Source organism: Lolium rigidum, chromosome 2 (assembly GCF_022539505.1).
Source record: "Lolium rigidum isolate FL_2022 chromosome 2, APGP_CSIRO_Lrig_0.1, whole genome shotgun sequence".
Classification (NCBI taxonomy): domain Eukaryota; kingdom Viridiplantae; phylum Streptophyta; class Magnoliopsida; order Poales; family Poaceae; genus Lolium; species Lolium rigidum.
In genome coordinates this window covers 274,806,272-274,824,476 of record NC_061509.1, presented here as the reverse complement: position 1 = coordinate 274,824,476, position 18,205 = coordinate 274,806,272, and the positions used below count along the sequence as shown (strand labels likewise).

The 18,205-nt window shown below is 49.9% G+C and overlaps 1 protein-coding gene across 1 annotated transcript; it reads left to right on the top strand.

Moving 5' to 3' along the window:
- Positions 1-10,585: 10,585 nt before the first annotated feature.
- On the top strand, positions 10,586-12,823 carry LOC124690966 (subtilisin-like protease). Its single transcript, XM_047224273.1, has one exon. It carries the CDS (start codon positions 10,586-10,588, stop codon positions 12,821-12,823), a length of 2,238 nt encoding a protein of 745 aa, XP_047080229.1.
- Positions 12,824-18,205: the final 5,382 nt, after the last annotated feature.

Sequence of the window (18,205 nt, the reverse complement as noted above, 5' to 3'; positions counted from 1 at the left end):
GATGTGTTAGGGTTAGCATTGTTCTTCGTATCATATGCTATCGTCGTGCAACCCTTAGACATCTAGCCGCCCTTACACCTATCTTAGGTGTAGGGGCGGCACCCCGCTTGATCTTTATTTAGTAGATCCGATCCGTCATGGTTGCTCCTTGTTCTTCAAGGATTAGTTTAATATCTGCATAGTTAGGCCTTACAAAGGGTTGGAGGATCCAGCGACGCGTAGGGTGTAGTTTGCTAGCCCTAGACAGGATGTTCCGGGGATCAACCTCGTGTTGGTTTTTAGGCCCTGTCTAGGATCGGCTTACGATCACCCTGCGTGGCCGCGAGGCCCAATCACGAGTAGGATGATCCGATTATGCGGTGAAAACCCTAAATCGTAGTAGATCGTTTTAGCTTCATTTTGATCAAGCAGGACCACCATATATTCGTGCACCTCGTACGAATCATGGGTGGATCGGCTCTTTGAGCCGATTCACAGGGCAACCTGAGAGCCGATCGAGGCTCGTATTTAATGTTTACGTGTATGCCATGCAGGAAACTAAGCGAGGCATCTCCATCACCTCCCTGACCAGGTATAGGTCAGATGGCACGCCCTTGCACCAGCATCGGACGTGCGAGCCGGAGTCTTTGCGGGCCGTCGCTCGGAGGGACCAGGGCCAGCCGCAGCCCTAGTTGCTCCCGGCTCTCCTGTGTTGCCCGTCGTTGCTCGCCGGTGGGTTTCTGACCGCAACACATTCTGGCACGCCCGGTGGGACCATCTTCGACATCAACCGCATCGCCATCTACATCTGAGATGGCGGATGGCACCCCAGTCACGTACGAGGATTTGACCGAGGAGCTCAAGAAGAAGTATGACAAGGTCAAAGCAATCCTCGAAGCCGACCTCATCGGCTCTTTTCACAGAACCCGCCCGCATGGTATCTACTAAACGGCTTGGGTCTCTCCCATCTAAAGACAAGCAAACTGACTCCTCCCAGAGAGAAGACCTCGAGGGGTTAAAAGATGACTGTGAAGGAGAAGAGGACAGATACCACCGGCCAAGGTGGTGCCCTGATGGACTCAGCCGTTTCCAAAGGCGTAGGGTTCAGCCGACTCGCGTGGCTTGGAGGAAGCCGAAAGGTTGTACCTGCACGCGCTAAGGAAGGTGCGGCCTGATCTGGCCGCGAAAGTTCAACGAACCCTGGACGAAGAGGGTCGACCACAAAGGAAAGTATGGCGCCCCAAACGAAGGAAAGCCGGTGATGAAACATCGGCTGGCACAAACGAGATGCAAGCCTCTTTTGAGCAATACAATCAAGATAGGGGCCAATTCCAGCAATCGCCCTGTATTATCCTTGCCATATGCTTCGCCTGTGTTCAGCGTCGATCCAACAGGTGACGGAAAGATAGGGTATGGGGCTTACATCGGCTTGCGAGCTCGAGGAAATCGGCATTGGTCATAACTGCAGAGCCGATGTTCAGGTATAGTCCTATCGATAACCGCAGAACCGATATCTGCAGTAACCTGACAGATTCGGCTCGGGGGGCACATAATCAGATAGACAGACGCATGGGAAATAAAATATTAGGGGCGGCAGATGGAAAATCGGCCAGTAAAAAAAAACAAATACAGCCGATGCAGAGTCATCGACTTCAGAAGGTTTCAGAAGGTTCAGAAGGTTCAGCAAAACATTTGACTCTAAAGGCCCTACTGAAGCCCTACTGAAGAAACGCGCTGAGGGCATGGAGGGCGTCAGCGCGGATGCGATCCACCTCGGCAATCTCAGCCTCGTCGTCCTCGTCTTTGCCCGTCACCACGCGATCGCTCAGTAGTACGAATTTCAGCCAGATCGGTCTTCAGATCGGCTGTAAGGCCCTTTGCTTCCTCTTGAGAGCGGGCAATAAGGGCTTCCTTGTCTTGGATAAGCTGCTTGGTCACCCTGACCCTCTCTTCAAGGTCCTCTAGTTCCTTACGCAGGGTCTCGAGTTCAGCGCTATTGGCAGAAGTGTCAGTTTTCGCGTCTAAAGCAGCCTTCTTCTCGTTGAGCCGTTGACACTTGCCTGCAATATCGGCTCTCAAGGGACGCTGGGTGCGGCGAAGATTAATCCTTTGGCGAGCAGATTGTACCCTTGACTTGAAGACCGACAGAGTCACTGCTGGCCAAAGCTTCACTTGCAGTGTCATAGGGAGATGGGGCTGGATATCTTCGAGGATACCTTTGACTTCCTCGGGATTTTCGACCAGGGTCTCAATTGAGGAAGAGAGCAAATCCTTGAGACGATGGAGTGGACCATGGACCGCGCTAGGACTGGGCTCTTCACTTGCCTTGGAAGTAGTGGGGTCGATGGATTCAGGGTCGAACGTCAACAGACTTGAGAGATCACAACCCTGACAAGACAAACAAAAGCGGTGTTGGTATACAACGGAGAAAGTGATAGAACCAAGGAAATGGGGTGTACCTCTCCCAAGGTAGGAAGAGCAGCCGATGCTGCGATGATCGGCTCTTCCATGGACTTGGCCAGGGTAGCCGCTTGGTCAGCCACGATCGTCGGGGTGGCTAGGTCTAGCGTGGCGGACGGCATCAGTACCTCCTCGACATCCCCACTAGAGGTATCGTTGGCCTGCAAAAGGAAGCAATTAGCCGATCCAAGTGGCGATGGTTTAGCGTGAAATACAAACCAGGAAGATAATTACATTTGAGACCTCCTGGCTTGATGGAGAAGCTCGTAGGTCTTTGCGAGCCCTTTTGACGCATCGACGCTTCACGCGGGACCCTGATTTGATCGAGGCTTGGGGAGCAGGGGGCTCGGGAATCGACCTTTTCTTAGAAGCCGACGCTGGCGAGCCCGTCTGGCTCTGTGTAGTGGACCTCTCGGAGTTGCCCGAGCTCGAATCCCTTTGGCTGGACTCTGCATCCCCGCTGGAGTTCTCTTCGGTGGAAGTCTGTAGAAAGAAGTACAAGCATGTTGCAAAAGACTGGGAAAGCAGGTAAATATGGACAGGGCACAAGTCAACTTACGTGCAAGCTTTCTTGGGCAGGGGCTTTGCGCTTCAGGGTCTTTCTGGCAGCCACCTTCCTCACTGCCATCCTCGCCTGAGTTGAGGCTCGGGGGGCAACTGGCACCGAAGATGCTTTACTCCTGGGAGCCGATTTTGGTGAGATCGGCTCACTCTGCATTATGACCTTCTTCAGGGGTGGCGAGCTCTGGCAGAAGAGGACCACTGGGGCCGGAGGAAGGAATTCGAAGGGGGAGCCATCGGCTTGCGTGGGAACGGGGCCATCTTGTTGCTGCCAGGAGATGGAGTCAGGTTACAGACAATCACCATAAGCCATTACAAGAAATTTATAAGTCATGGTACCTGGTCTGCAGGGACGTCATACTCGGCATCAAGTTGTCTCAGCAGCGGTCCTAGAGCCCTTCTGAAGGCATGGGTCTTCCACATGGACCACCAAGCCTCGAAACCATCGGTTGTGAAGGTGAAACGAAGGTTGTGGGGGATTGGAATGGTCAAAGCATCAAAGAAGGTATAGCACCTTTGGCCAGTGAGGATGTCAGGCAGTTCAGCTCTGCTTGCTGTCAGGTGGTGTAGAAAGAAGTGTGGAGGCACCTGCCCGAGACCAAGCTGTCGGGCTACCACCACCGGTTGGTAAGACTCATAACCAGGCTTGATGATCCGGTTTGAGGTACTCATACCAACTGGGAGAAAGCAAGGACGAATCATGATAGAATACAATTGCCGGGTGCTAGCGTCCTCGGCAAAGTTGTCCAATCGGAAGGAGACCAGGTTCTCAAAGTTCTCCGATTCAGTATAAGGAAAGAACAGGGGGTTGTCCAAACCTTGGAAGAAAATTTTGAACCACCCTGCTGCTTCCTTAGGGATCAGCCTGCTGCCTGGGAGACCATACAAAGCTTGGCCATAGCTGGTGCATCGGATCTCCTTTCCATTAGCATCTGGGAAGGTGCAGGTGGCCAAGGGTGGGAAGTCTGGGATCTGGTTTTGAAAGTACAGCTGAGCCCATAACTGAATAAACCACCAGGGGCCTCCAGTTTTAACTGTCCTCTGAGAGAATAGTTTGACAGACATCAGTGGAAGAGACCGATAGACCTCTCCAAGAAACAGTTTGCCGAGGCCAAGTTGAGTGCCTTTGGCGAGTTCATAGGCCAGGGAAAGGTAATTTTTGGTAGGGGCAAGCGATGGGCCACAGAATATGAAGTGCTCCAACCAGAAGTTCAGGAAGGCTGTGTGTTCTCTCTCTGTCACGGGGCCTTTGGTTTTCATATAACGAGTGAGGTAGGCACCCCAGCTGGTACACTCTTTTTTGGAGGAAAGGGTGAAAGGAACTTTCGGCAGCTTGAATGCAGAGGGGCTTGGGGATGCAATGTCTAGGCCTGTGATCATGGCCACATCTAGCAGAGTCGGTGTCATAGGGCCGTGACCAAACATGAAGCAGTTCAGTGCATCAGACCAGAAGTAGCCGATGGTTTTCAGAATATTTTCATTCTTTTCAAGGGGGACAATGATAACGACAAGGCATCGGCTATCCCTATGGCTTCCCAGGTGGCATAGTGGGTTTTGGATACTCTATTGTACCATGCCACCCAACCCTCAGGAGGATTAGGCCAGGCTCGCAGACAGTCGGCCCAGGAAGACAGATCTAAGTTCTGGTTCACAAAGGGGATTCTGTTGGCCTCGCATGAAATTAAGAGAGCAGAGCTCTCAGAAGAGCGGGGACCGAGGCACATAGAATTTGCGAGAGAAGGATGTGGCAGTAGGATGTCTGAAACCTAAAATTCATAACGGAACGGAACATTAATTCAGGTGTTTGCTATTAATCCTAGCGTCGATTCGAATGGCAAGAGGAGGTTAAGGATTACCTTCAGACCAGAGACCATGGCGTTGATATTGGATGACTCCGCCATTGGATGCGCTGTGGAGTTGAGGCGGCGCGGTCGAGATCTGGGATGCGGTTGGCCGTGAGATGGAACTGCTCGGGCGGCGATTTGGGGATCTGAGTTCACTTTCTCAGACGGAGGTCGCAGGTTACCGTTTGGAGGGGCACCTGGGTCGGCCTTACTCGCGTTTTTTATGGTAGAGACCGATGCGATGCCATCGGCTCTTTTTGGAGATCGTTTGACTTTGACTATCGGCAAAAAGATTGATTGGAAATACTTCTTCATTAATAAAAGGAGGGTTTTTTACAATGAGGAGCCGATTGCTCAAGAAAGGGGGAGCAAAAGAAGAGCCGATTGCCCGAGTACTACCAATCCTACTCTACTAATCCTCGCTGCCTTCGTCGTCAGCATCGTAGCTGCCACCGGCGCTGCTTCCGGAGAACTCCTCGTCACTGCCGCCCCAGCCCTCGTCCGGAGCTTCTTCATCCTCGTCATCATCATCTTCACTGTCCGCCCAAGCGCGGAAGCGCTTCGCCGGCGGGTACCCAGCGGAGGAGGAGGAGTCACCTTCCTCCTCTTCTTCCTGTTCCTCCTCTTCTTCCTCGTCTTCTTCTTCCTCCTCCCTATCAGAGGAAGTGGGGTTCCTCCAGGAGTGGAGGTCGTCCTTGCTCTTGCTCTCCAGTTCCCCTTCAATGAGGAATTGGAGGTCGCCCTCCCCATCAGTCAGGGGCAGGTCGCCATCTGATCCGACGAGGGCTTCTGGTGGGCCATCTGACACAAAGTTGAAGTCCCACTCTGGCTCCGACATTGGCTCGCTCGAGGAAGAGGATTGGAAAGAGAGGCCGGAGGAGACAGAGGAAGAAGAAGACATTGCTACAGGAAAAGAGGGTTTTTCGGTGCCGATAGCTAGAACAGAAGAGGGGGATGAAGAGGCGAATCGGCCACGCACAGTTAAATAAGGGGAGCCTGGTGAAGATTTAATACTATTGCAGTTTCCAAGGAGGTGAGGCTAAAGCTGTCAAATCTTGCAGAGAAGCTGAGAAGGCAAGGCATCATGATGAAGGATACTGCAACGGTTTTGCCACGACATGACCCGATGATGAAAAGCAGAGTGATTTTGGAATTATCAATTCCAAAACCAGGGGGACATGTGTTATCACCAGAATTTGACCGAATCAGAGGTGGGCCGCGATCAAGATGGGCTTGAAGAATATACGTGGAAGAATATACGTGAATCGGCCTTATATGCAAAGTTTGGGCTAGTTTGCCCTTGTATCTGTAACATAGTAGGATACGTGTCGAGTTTGTCTCGTGCATGGTTGGGATTATTCCCACGTTAGAAAGTCTACGGACTATAAATATGTATCTAGGGTTTATGAAATAAACAACAATCACGTTCACCACATACCAATCTAGGCGCATCGCCAACTCCCTTGTCTCGAGGGTTTCTTGCGATCTAGGCAGTACAAGTTTATTCGCCGTTCATGCGTTGCTCGTACTGAAGCCTTTTTGATGGCGAGCAACGTAGTTATCTTAGATGTGTTAGGGTTAGCATTGTTCTTCGTATCATATGCTATCGTCGTGCAACCCTTAGACATCTAGCCGCCCTTACACCTATCTTAGGTGTAGGGGCGGCACCCCGCTTGATCTTTATTTAGTAGATCCGATCCGTCATGGTTGCTCCTTGTTCTTCAAGGATTAGTTTAATATCTGCATAGTTAGGCCTTACAAAGGGTTGGAGGATCCAGCGATGCGTAGGGTGTAGTTTGCTAGCCCTAGACAGGATGTTCCGGGGATCAACCTCGTGTTGGTTTTTAGGCCCTGTCTAGGATCGTCTTACGATCACCGTGCGTGGCCGCGAGGCCCAATCACGAGTAGGATGATCCGATTATGCGGTGAAAACCCTAAATCGTAGTAGATCGTTTTAGCTTCATTTTGATCAAGCAGGACCACCATATATTTGTGCACCTCGTACGAATCATGGGTGGATCGGCTCTTTGAGCCGATTCACAGGGCAACCTGAGAGCCGATCGAGGCTCGTATTTAATGTTTACGTGTATGCCATGCGAGGAAACTAAGCGAGGCATCTCCATCACCTCCCCGACCGTGTATAGGTCAGGTGGGACGCCCTTGCACCAGCATCGGACGTGCGTGCCGGAGTCTTTGCGGGCCGTCGCTCGGAGGGACCAGGGCCAGCCGCAGCCCTAAGTTGCTCCCGGCTCTCCTGTGTTGCCCGTCGTTGCTCGCCGGTGGGTTTCTGACCGCAACAGGCGCCAAGGCCAACAAGTCCACCCCCCTACGGTGGTGGTGGCGGTGGTGGTGGTGGTGGTGCTTCACCTACACCTCCTTCACGTCAGCCGACGCCGCCCCCCAATTCACCTCCGGCGGGTAAGCAGCCGCCGCCCCCTAGTCCGCCCCGGCGTGTAGCGCACCGGCGCCCCCAATCCACCTCCGCGAAGAAGCGTAAGCAGTCCCGGAGTATTAACCCGGACCCTTATGTACCTAAGATAACAAAGGTACCGGAGCCATCACCGAAGCCTCTCCCCACGAGGTCTTGGGAACGTAGTGCCGAGGAAGTCGACGCGGCCGCGACCGCTGATTATGAGAAATGGAAGGCGGACTCGCAAGAAGAAAAGAGAGCCCGAGCCCAAGCCGCATTTACTGATGAGCAAAAGAAGTGGGCTAAGTCATTTTTGAGCACACCGTCCCAAGCCGCGAAGAATCTGCCTGACGACTATGCACGTGAACTTCGTAGGCAGGCACTCATGTTCAAGGAGAAGAAAGAGCGGGCGGAGAAGCAGGAGAAGAAAGCCTTGGATGAGGCCGAGAAAGAATTAGAAAGTAAAAAAAAAAAGCGGGAAACGAGTTGCCCAGCTCGGGGAACAAAGTAAACAATCGATTGCCCGCTTATAGTGAAAGCCGCCGGTCCGGATGCCCCCGATATCATAGAAGCTGCGGCAGCACAGGGATTGACTGTAACGAGTGCCAGAGAACAAGCGACCAACTTAGGTATGACTCTTCGTGAACTGTTAGGCCTTGATGAGGCGCCAGTGAAGGAGGTAGTAATTACATATGTGCCGAATGTGCCTCTCGTCGAGCCTGCGCGCAGAAGAGGATCTACCTCCACAATTGACAAGTCTGCTGAAATGGTACAAGGGTTACATAAAAAATAAAAACGCCAAAGAATATATTTATGCTGAAGTTAGATATGAGCATCACTTCAAACATTACTATGTACAAATTCATCTGAGTGAATTGTTCCAGCTTTTCAATCTGCGCGAGCTTGACAAATCTATCATCAGTTGCTACGTTATGTAAGTGATTTATTTCTACCCCATCTCGTTCATATTGCCTGCACTATATATATGTCCTAACTATATTGTTGTGTACGCTATTATATATGCAAAATGAAGATTAAGGAATGTAGAGTAAGGAACATCTATTATGTTGGGTTCATTGACCCACGCATCGTTAATGGATATGTGTTAGAGCATCACCCCGCCGACGTGGAGGAAGACCTGTGGCAGTTTCTTACAAAGCAGGAACTCAAAAGTGATATTCTATTTCCTTACCATTTTGGGTGAGTGTTTCTGTCTTGATCACATTCTCTTTTGTTTACTCCATGCATGGTATGTGGCCGGCTAATCGATGAGTTATCCATGACTGTGCATGTATCGTGTCCGCAGGTTCCATTGGATTCTGCTAGTAATTAAATTTGACACCTCAGAATGTCTCGTCCACGACTCTCTGACTCTGGATTCAAAGCTTTGGGGCGACATGAGAAGAATGCTGCAGAAGTAATTATTTTCATTCATTTGCTCTATATCGATCGGCCTATTTCGTTCATTTCCTAATATCAAGTAACTAATAACTCTCTTGTTCATTTAATTTTCTTTGCCTCGTAGGGTTTGGAGACGGTTCTCAGATGAAAGGGTCGGTGAATTAAAAAAAGAGCTACATTTTATGCGGTCAATGGCTAAGAATGGTGGCGATATTCAGCCAGCGGGGACCAATCTATGTGGATACTATGTCTGTGAGATGATCCGGAGATACACCTCTGAGCGGGTTCCGAGTGATAACAATGAGAAGAGGAATAACCTCAGGAAGATGCTTATTCCAGAAGCTCGCTTCCGACCACTTCAAGAGGAACTAGCTGGATGGTTCACGAGGGAAGTCCTCCATCCTAAAGGAGAACACTATTACGAGGACGTAGAACTTCATATGCATTAAATTATGTATGGAAACTTGTTCAAAATTGTATATGGTCATCCGATGATATTGAATATATATTGAATATTCCTATTGAATTCTTTTCGGTTCTAATTTCAAATTTGTTTGAAATTGTACATTCATATGCATGTATGTAGTACCGTAGAATATGTGAAACTCCTTCAAAATTAAAATAAAACACAAAAGAAATAAAACAATACAAATTAAAAAGAAAACAGGTTTAGGGGGGGGCTAAAACCCTAAACCTGCGGCGGCCTTTAGTCGCGGTTGGCCAGAAGAACCGCGACTAAAGGTCCTCCGCCCGACGGTCGCTCGGCGCCCCGTGGACGGGCCTTTAGTCGCGGTTCGTAAGCAACCGCGACTAGGGGGGGCTTTAGTCGCGCTTATTTGGTCGCGGTTGCGCAACCGCGACTAATGGCAGTTGCGAACCGCGACCAAAGGCCCTTTTTCCACCAGTGCTATCACGTAGTATTTCTAAACCATGTCCTCTATTTATAGGGTGCAGTATGCCGTCTGAGACCCATGTTGATGTTTTTTCTGCCCTGCAGTGTCACACCCTTGTACCCGTCATGTTTTTAATGAAAAATTGAGTTCAGGTGGACAGTCGGCCCGTTGGTTCCTCAAAAAAAAAAACTTTCTTCCTTTTTAAGCAAGAAGTCACTGCAGAAAATGTAGTAACAACAGGCTCAATTCCATCTCTGTCGATGTTGCCACAGATCTGTAGAGAACATGATATTGAAATATCAGTATTCGCACATTTGGACATCCGATGCTGATGTCAATTGTGCCACATATATGAAGAAAACAAGGTTGTTATTGGGCTGTGAACCTGCCATCGGAGATTATTTATCCGTTGTTTTATTTATGTCTATCGAACACACATTATTTTTGCAAGTTTTGTCCATCTAATAATCACGCCTAATATACCGTATTGATATAAAATATCATACTACTCTACCAAGATATGCAAGTATAACCATATGTAAATATAAAAAAATACACATCCATATTTGTCTGGATATGCTATTAATAGCTAGCTCCGAGATTTCTTATCACCATTTATATCTATATTTAGAAAGATCACACTCCACCGACAGGTATAGCAGTTTGTAAAGAAAAAAAATGCATGCATATCTAGACGGATATGGGTATTGACAGCTTCAAGATTTCTTACATTTATAAAGATCATACTCCACCAATGCATGCAAGAACAAACGATTTCTAAAGGGAAAGACACAAATGCATATTTTAGAAGGATATGGCCATAATAGCTTGAAGATCTCTTACCACTATGCACATTAATAGTACGGCAGATATCTAGCCTCCCAAGTAGATATGGAAGATCAAATAGTCTCAATTATTTATTCGGGATACGTTACACCATATCTTTCCTGGGACGAGTATAAATTAAGAACAACGGGAGCTGGACATTGCATCACACCATCATCTTCTTTCCTCACTTAGGTGTTGAACAATCTACAATGGCATCCTTGGCCAATTTGTTACTATTTCTTCTCTTTCTCGGCACTTTCTCTCCTACAACCATATTCTGCTTTGTGAATCCAGCTCCTGCAAAAGTACATGAGAGTGCCACGAAAACCTCTCCCTATCATACTTATATTGTGATCGTCGGGCCACTGCCCACAAATATTGATGAAGATGGACACCGTCGGTGGTACGAGTCTTTCTTGCCGAGCTTGCATGCTGGTGACTCGGGCAAGCCACGTCTTATCCACTCCTATACCAAGGTGTTCAGCGGCTTTGCTGCAAAGCTTGCTGATAGGGAGCTTGATATTGTTGCCAAGAAGCCAGGATTCATCCGTGCATTTCGGGACCGGAGGCGACAACTCATGACCACACACACACCGGAGTTTCTCGGACTTAGGAACAACACAGGGTTCTGGAGGGACGCTGGATATGGGAAGGGAGTCATTGTCGGGTTGCTTGACACCGGCATCTATCCACTACACCCTTCCTTCGACGATCACGGCATCCCACCACCGCCGACAAAGTGGAAGGGCACATGCAAGGCAGCGCGATGCAACAACAAGCTCATAGGTGCCCGGTCACTCGTTGGAGGCGAAGACTCCGGCGACAAAGTGGGGCATGGGACGCACACATCATCCACTGCAGCCGGGAACTTCATTAGTGGTGCGTCGTACCATGGCCTGGGAGCGGGCATCGCAGCTGGAATTGCTGCGGGTGCCCACATCGCCATGTACAAGGTGTGTACTGCTAGTGGTTGCGACGAGTCCACCATACTGGCTGGACTCGACACGGCCATCAAGGATGGGGTGGACGTGCTCTCGATCTCACTTGACACAGGGTCCCTAAGCATTGATTATGATCCCGTCGCAGTTGGCACATTTAGCGCGGTATCCAGAGGCATCGTTGTGGTTTGCGCGGCCGGCAACGATGGCCCCGTGGCCGGTTCAGTCACCAACGATGCGCCATGGCTACTCACAGTCGCTGCCGGCTCGGTGGACCGAAGCTTCCGTTCTTCCATTCATCTCAGTAATGGCAAGCGTATTGATGGCGAAGCACTGACGCAGGTGACGAAATCAAGCTCAAGTGTCTACCCTCTCCACTATGAAAAGAAACGACTAGACTGCAACTATAATGATCTCGATAACAACACCATCTCCGGAAAGATTGTGGTTTGTGCTGAAATGGGCCCGGATGTTCATCCCAACATTCATCACATAATGGACGCCGGAGCAGCTGGTGTAGTGCTCTCTTGCTATGAAGGGTACACTACTGTTCTTCGGAATTTCAACTCTAGTGTGGTGCAGGTGACTCCAGTTGATGGGGAAGTCCTCGAGACATCGGCGGCCACCTCCATGGGTGCCACTCTCACATACAACAACACATTGATTGGTGTCCAGCCTTCCCCCGTCGTGGCATCGTTCTCTTCCCGAGGTCCTAGCCCTAACACCATGGGTGTGCTCAAGCCGGACATATTGGCACCTGGACTCAACATTCTCGCTGCATGGCCACCAAACACAGAGTCTGGACAAGGGCCTTCCAACATCATATCCGGCACATCCATGGCAACACCACACATTAGTGGCATCGCGGCCCTTATCAAGAGCTTGCATCCTGACTGGTCTCCAGCGGCCATCAAGTCAGCCATCTTGACGACGGCGGATGCTGTGAACAAGACTGGTGGCTCTATCCTGGACGAGAATCACAAGAATGCAAGCCTCTATGCCATAGGATCTGGCCATGTGAACCCTGCGAAAGCTGCTGACCCTGGCCTTGTGTATGACCTCGACATCATCGACTACGCCGGCTACATATGTTGGCTCTTAGGCGACAAAGGATTGGCAACCATCGTGCATAACTCGAGCTTGACATGCCCAAAGCTATCCAAGGTCAAGGGCATTGAACTCAACTACCCGACCATAATGGTGCCACTGACATCGACGCCCTTCACCGTGAACAGGACGGTAACAAACGTTGGGCCAGAAACATCAACGTACACGGCAAAGGTGGAAGCGCCCAAGTCACTAAACATACAGGTCACCCCGGACAAGCTGGTGTTCTCCAAGTCTGGCGAGAAGAAAATGTTTAGTATTTCGGTGAGCAGAAAACTTGGTAGAGGAGAACGCATAGAGGGAAGCTCTAGCATGGGACACATAGAGGGAAGCTTGAGCTGGGTGTCTAGAAAGCATGTTGTGAGGAGTCCGATTGCTGCTTCGACGCTTCTGTCACCATAATATGTTGTTTTGAATATTCTTAAATCATAATAAAATTTGTGAGCATTTAGACCAATATATCATAGCATTTTCGTGCCAACATCATTTTGTGGACTTTACGTATTTGAGGCCAAGCTATGTGCAATTTTAGACAACCAAGATTTATGTTATATAATTTACAGTTAGCAAAACCGTATTTTGTATCTCGGGACCGTGATTTTTCCCCATTGATTGTGCTTTATTATCTGACCTTAGGAAAAATATCGAGGAATCCGTGAGACCGACTGATCACCCAAGTGACCAAGTCTACACGCAATCTAACCCACTGCTCACTAAACATGCCGTGAATTTTAGGAGAACTTGGATAGTACTTCCTTCCGTCTATAAAAAGATGTTGGAGAAATATCTAAATTGAAACAGAACTATACAGTAAAAAGTGTCTAGATATATTTAAATTTAAATAAACATTCTTTTATGGATAGAGATAATACCAAATTGTACTAATGGTTCACACATCGTCGTGCCTTTGTACTTCCTTATTAAACGAGAGACTGCAGCAGAAAAATGCACTGGTGTTGGTCTTTCGGAAAGATGCACTGCTGTTGCAACACAACCCACCCAAAAAAGAACTTGCCAGCCGACAGACAGACTGCACATATATAATTGAAAATGTTAGTTTTGATCACAATGAAAGAAGTTCCGGTTAGCTATTTTTTTGACATGTCCGCTTAGCTATTCTTCCTCTGACTCAGCATTTCATCCCAGGTACAGATTCCTAACGCCCTACAGAAACCTTGGCGGCTATATGTGCTACTAATATACTCTCTCTGTTTGGTTTTATAAGATGTTCAAGGTATTTTAAAGGTTTACTAGTTTTTGTGTCTATCTAATCTACTTTTAGTGCGTAGATTCATTCCTCTTAATTTTTTTGACTGTAAGTACAGCAGGTGTAAGCCATCCTAAACATATATTTAGTTAAGTTGCCTATAAATCTTTTCAGCCTCTACAAGATAGGTTTAAATAAACCGGAGAACACGGAGGATGCTACAGTGGAGGAGAAGAACAAGAGAAGCACAAACCGACAACACACACGATTGAGAAAAAAGTGGCCACCCCGCAAACCTGGCGGGCGGTTGGCGATGAGAAAACTCATCGCGACCCAAGCACATCAATCACAAGGAAGAGCCCTCAGGACACACCGGAAGGACACCCAGCTCGACGTCTCGCCGGAGCAATCAAACGGCTCTGGTCCGCCGACACTTAGCAACGACACTGCACCATCCACATAATCGAAGGGCAACGCGCATCCGAGACCACACAACGTGCACCCGTATTGTGGGTGTGGCCGAAAGGTCACGCGCGGCCAAGACGACGCTTGTGTGCCACCGGCTAAAGTTGAAGGGCATCACAAAGCAGAGACACACCCATTGAGCACTCTCGCATGGAGCACCCTCAACGTGCCCAAGAGCTCCGAGAAGGACCCGACACTGGAGCCCAGCAGCCGGAAAGAAGAAGCCACCACCACCACCACCACCACCACGACTCACCTAGCATCGGAGAGGAGACCGCACCCATGGCCGTCATCTGCATCACCATGGAGCACACCAAAACAGAGGGAAGCAACGTACTCTTCCACTGATGGCAAGACAGAGGGGCTCGACACCCAAACACGATGCCCCCCCCGCGCGGGAAGTGCGTCACCACCGTGGCCGCCACTACGAAACCACAACACCCCCATCCCCAACGGCAAACCTGCTGCAGCCTGCAAGTTGATGGGTGAGTAAAGAGGAGATGACCCTCGCAACCACAACACCGACTACCACCCAACCACCAGAAATGGAGAGTTCGTTGACCCGAACCAGAAGCATCACACCACGTGGAGGCAAACCACATCGAAGACAACGGCTCCGCCCAACACCATGCTAGCAAGAGCACTGCGCACAGGGCAGCAACATCACCTCCATAACTGGCCGACGCGCTGCCCAACGCGGCCGCCGGGGAACCCCCACCACCCTCCATGGAGGAGCTACCACACGCAGCAGCCACGCCGCCTCGTGCCGCCACCGTGCGGTCGCCTCCTAGCCACAACCGCCGGAAAAGGACGCCGAGCCGAGCAGCCCAGATCCCGCGCGCAGGAGGGCTCCCTGCCGCCACTGCGCCGCCAGGGCTTTGCCCGACGACGCCCGCTGGTGGCGGCGAGGGCGGGGAAGACGGGGAGGCTGGCCGCTCGCCAAATCTGCGGGGCTCTGGTGCGGCCCGGCTCAGCCGCACGGGAGCGGAGCGGGAGCTCCTTTTCTCTTACCGTTCTTGATTTTCAAATGCATAAAAATGCATTTCCTCTCAGTATGTATCTACTAGTTTATTTTAAATATGTTTAAAACATCTTAAATGTCTGCGCTGATGGAGTACAAATCAGTGGATAACGTGACAGAGTTGATCTGTCGGAGCTGCTCTTTGCTTCGGGCTCTGCTCCGGGAGCACTAAACATAGCCAAAACGTTCAATCATCTGCAGCACTAAACATAGCCACAGCCCACGGGAATCGACAAAAGAAACTTAGCTCCACACCTCCACCCTCCGATGAAGAAACAAGTAGTTTCTCAGGTTGGTAATTCCTTGAAAGAAAGCTGCAATCTTAAACAAATTTTAACGAGGTGTTTAATCTTCCAGCTTACGCTGAAACATACCAACATGGCAACATGAATATTTAAATATAAGCGCACATAAGACAGACTACACGAAAAAAATCTAATCACCTGGTACGCTTGTAAAAGTTGAATGATCACCAATCACCAGATGTTGATCTTAATAATGCTATCAAACGTTGTTGCCTCTTTCGAGCAAAGCACCGACATCCAGCTGCAGGCAGTACAATCCATTATTGTTTGATGTTTCACTAGAAATTTACATGCATTCTTTCCACGGGAATGGGAGGCTAGAACTTGAGTTGTAGCCGGTGCTAAGCACTTGAGTCTTTTCATAGCGGGAGAGTAAACCTTTTGCCTTTGCCGGGGTTGTAACCATAAGACCTTGACTATCGAACTTTCTTCTCTTCTCTATTAATGAATTAAGGCAAACCTTTTACCTTTCTTTCAAAAAAAAAAGTCCTAACTCAACCTCAGGCGAAGAATTATTACTTTGACCTCCTTGAGACACTCTATGTCCTGGTCTCCTCCTTCAGCCATAATATTGAAAATTATTATTATTTTATTTCAGGACTGTGTCACACTCAAGTTTTTTCATAAGGATTGCATTGCATCCACTGTATTCTCTATTATAAAGGAATTACCATTGACTCTAATCTCCTCGAAATAGGATTTCACATCGCTTATAAATAAAGCCACACACGGCCAAACTGATACAAGATAGTGATGGAGACCTCTTACAAAGCAAACCAAAGATAAAAACAAAGAAAGGATAGGAGATGCCAAACCCTCCAAGATACAACCAACTAAAGTTGAGACCCTGCCTCCTTGTGAAACCATGGGACAATGACGTCGTCTTGCACCCACCAAGTTGTCGCCAGGAAGGGCCTCTTACCCTCCCACTCCGAGCCGTGGAGGCGCCGATCTGCCCGGCGGACAACAGGGACCTAAGACCCCAATGGCATGTGTAAAAGATAAGAGGCCGCCGATGGTTGGCCCTACGTCGGGATTGAAGAGCCCCAAGAAAGAATCTGAGCATGCCCACCGATGACAACGAGGGCCGACCAAAGGAATCCAAACTCCACGACGACGCCCCAAGAGGGTTATCATTGAGACCAAGAATGGTCGAATGTTTTCACCCGGAGTTCTAGCACATGGGAGTGACCACAAACGGTGCCCCAAGAGGGACACGACACCTGCGGGCACTGTCACCGTTGGCACCAAAGCGCCGGGCTTTCACCCGAAATCAACTCCCACCGCTCCAAGGACCCATGAGCAGCCCGCTGTCAACAAACAAAGCCTCCAAGGTATGATCTAGGAGCCGCCACTGCCGAAGCATGCACCACCGATGCTAGGACCCCCCCGCCCACTCCACGTCATCCCCATGACATGGGAGAGAAGCCACCAGAACCGCTACGTCGTCCGCCGAGAGCCGACCGTGCAACTTCCAAGCTCATATCATCAACCGACAGCAACCTCCAGCCACATCAGCAGTGAGGGAAAATGGCGTTAGAGACCGAATAGAAGACGGAGCGCAAGCCAACTCGGCATGCGGTGGCTGCCAACTAAAGGACCGCCTAGCTCCGGTATGGCTATGCCAACGCACATAGACGAGGCCCGGACCGGGCGAGGCCACGGCTCACAAAGCCCCTTCGAGGCGATGGTTTTCCTTCGTCTCCAACGACAATTGCGGTGGTGATGGCAGTTGCAGAAATTGTAGAAACTCCACTGTAAATTTGTTCGAGGTGTTTTCTGCTTAGATATGTGGACGCGCGTGTCCTCTCGATCGTTCTGATCTATCTCACGTGTGTACGCTGTACTCGTACTATGTCTTCTGACTAAGAGCATCTTCAACGGACGTGTGCACCTTTGGCGCGCTAAAAAAAGTTATACATAGTTGGTTTTCGCTTTTATGGGTGCAGCGTATCTCTAGATTTTCCAGACGCGAAAAATATCAGACGCTGTAAAATACAAGGGCAAAATCTAATTTTACGTATATATGATTGAAAATAAAATCGAACATACCACGGATAATAGGTTTTAAAACAACGACAAAAACGATAATTAAATGGATGCAATACATCTAAAAATACATAAATTGGAGAAGTTGAAGTCCGATCCCGACGATTTCAATCCAACATTCATCATTATCGCTCGATGTTTTTCGTTGGACCGGCTTCGTGCGCCTCGATGAACCGCTAGCACGTGTGAATGACCTCCTCCTTCGCCCTGCGCTCCGCCTTCTCCTGCACGAAGAAGGCACGCACGCCGAGGACGCTCTGCGGGAAGGCGCCGGCTCACACCTCCATGGTGGACGTTCATCAGCCTCCGCAATGGCGAGGCGGCGCCTGCTCGGCGGTGACGAGGTTCTCGAAGCCGGCCAACTACTCCGCCTCCTCGAGCGAGGTGCAATCCTTGTAATTGAGCTGTTGGCGGTTTCGTCTGAGGCGTCATGCCGCCGCATCGTAGACGCGCGTCTCCATGGTGGCGAAGGTGCCGAGGATGAGGCGTTCGCCGCCACCGTGAATCTCCGTGTAGAACGAGCCGCTCGGGTGGGTGCACACGCCCACGAAAACCAGAGGATTTGCGCTGGGGGCAATGGTGGCGGCACGGTCTCGACGGCGGTGGTGCGCGTAAAAGGGGAAGTGGCCGTGGCAGGGGAGAAGGCGACGGCGAAAACCGGCGGTTTTTAGTGCTCCAGCGCCTTTTGACTGAGCCGTGGGCTCACCCAGGGGCTGACGGGGGGCCCGTTCGAAGAT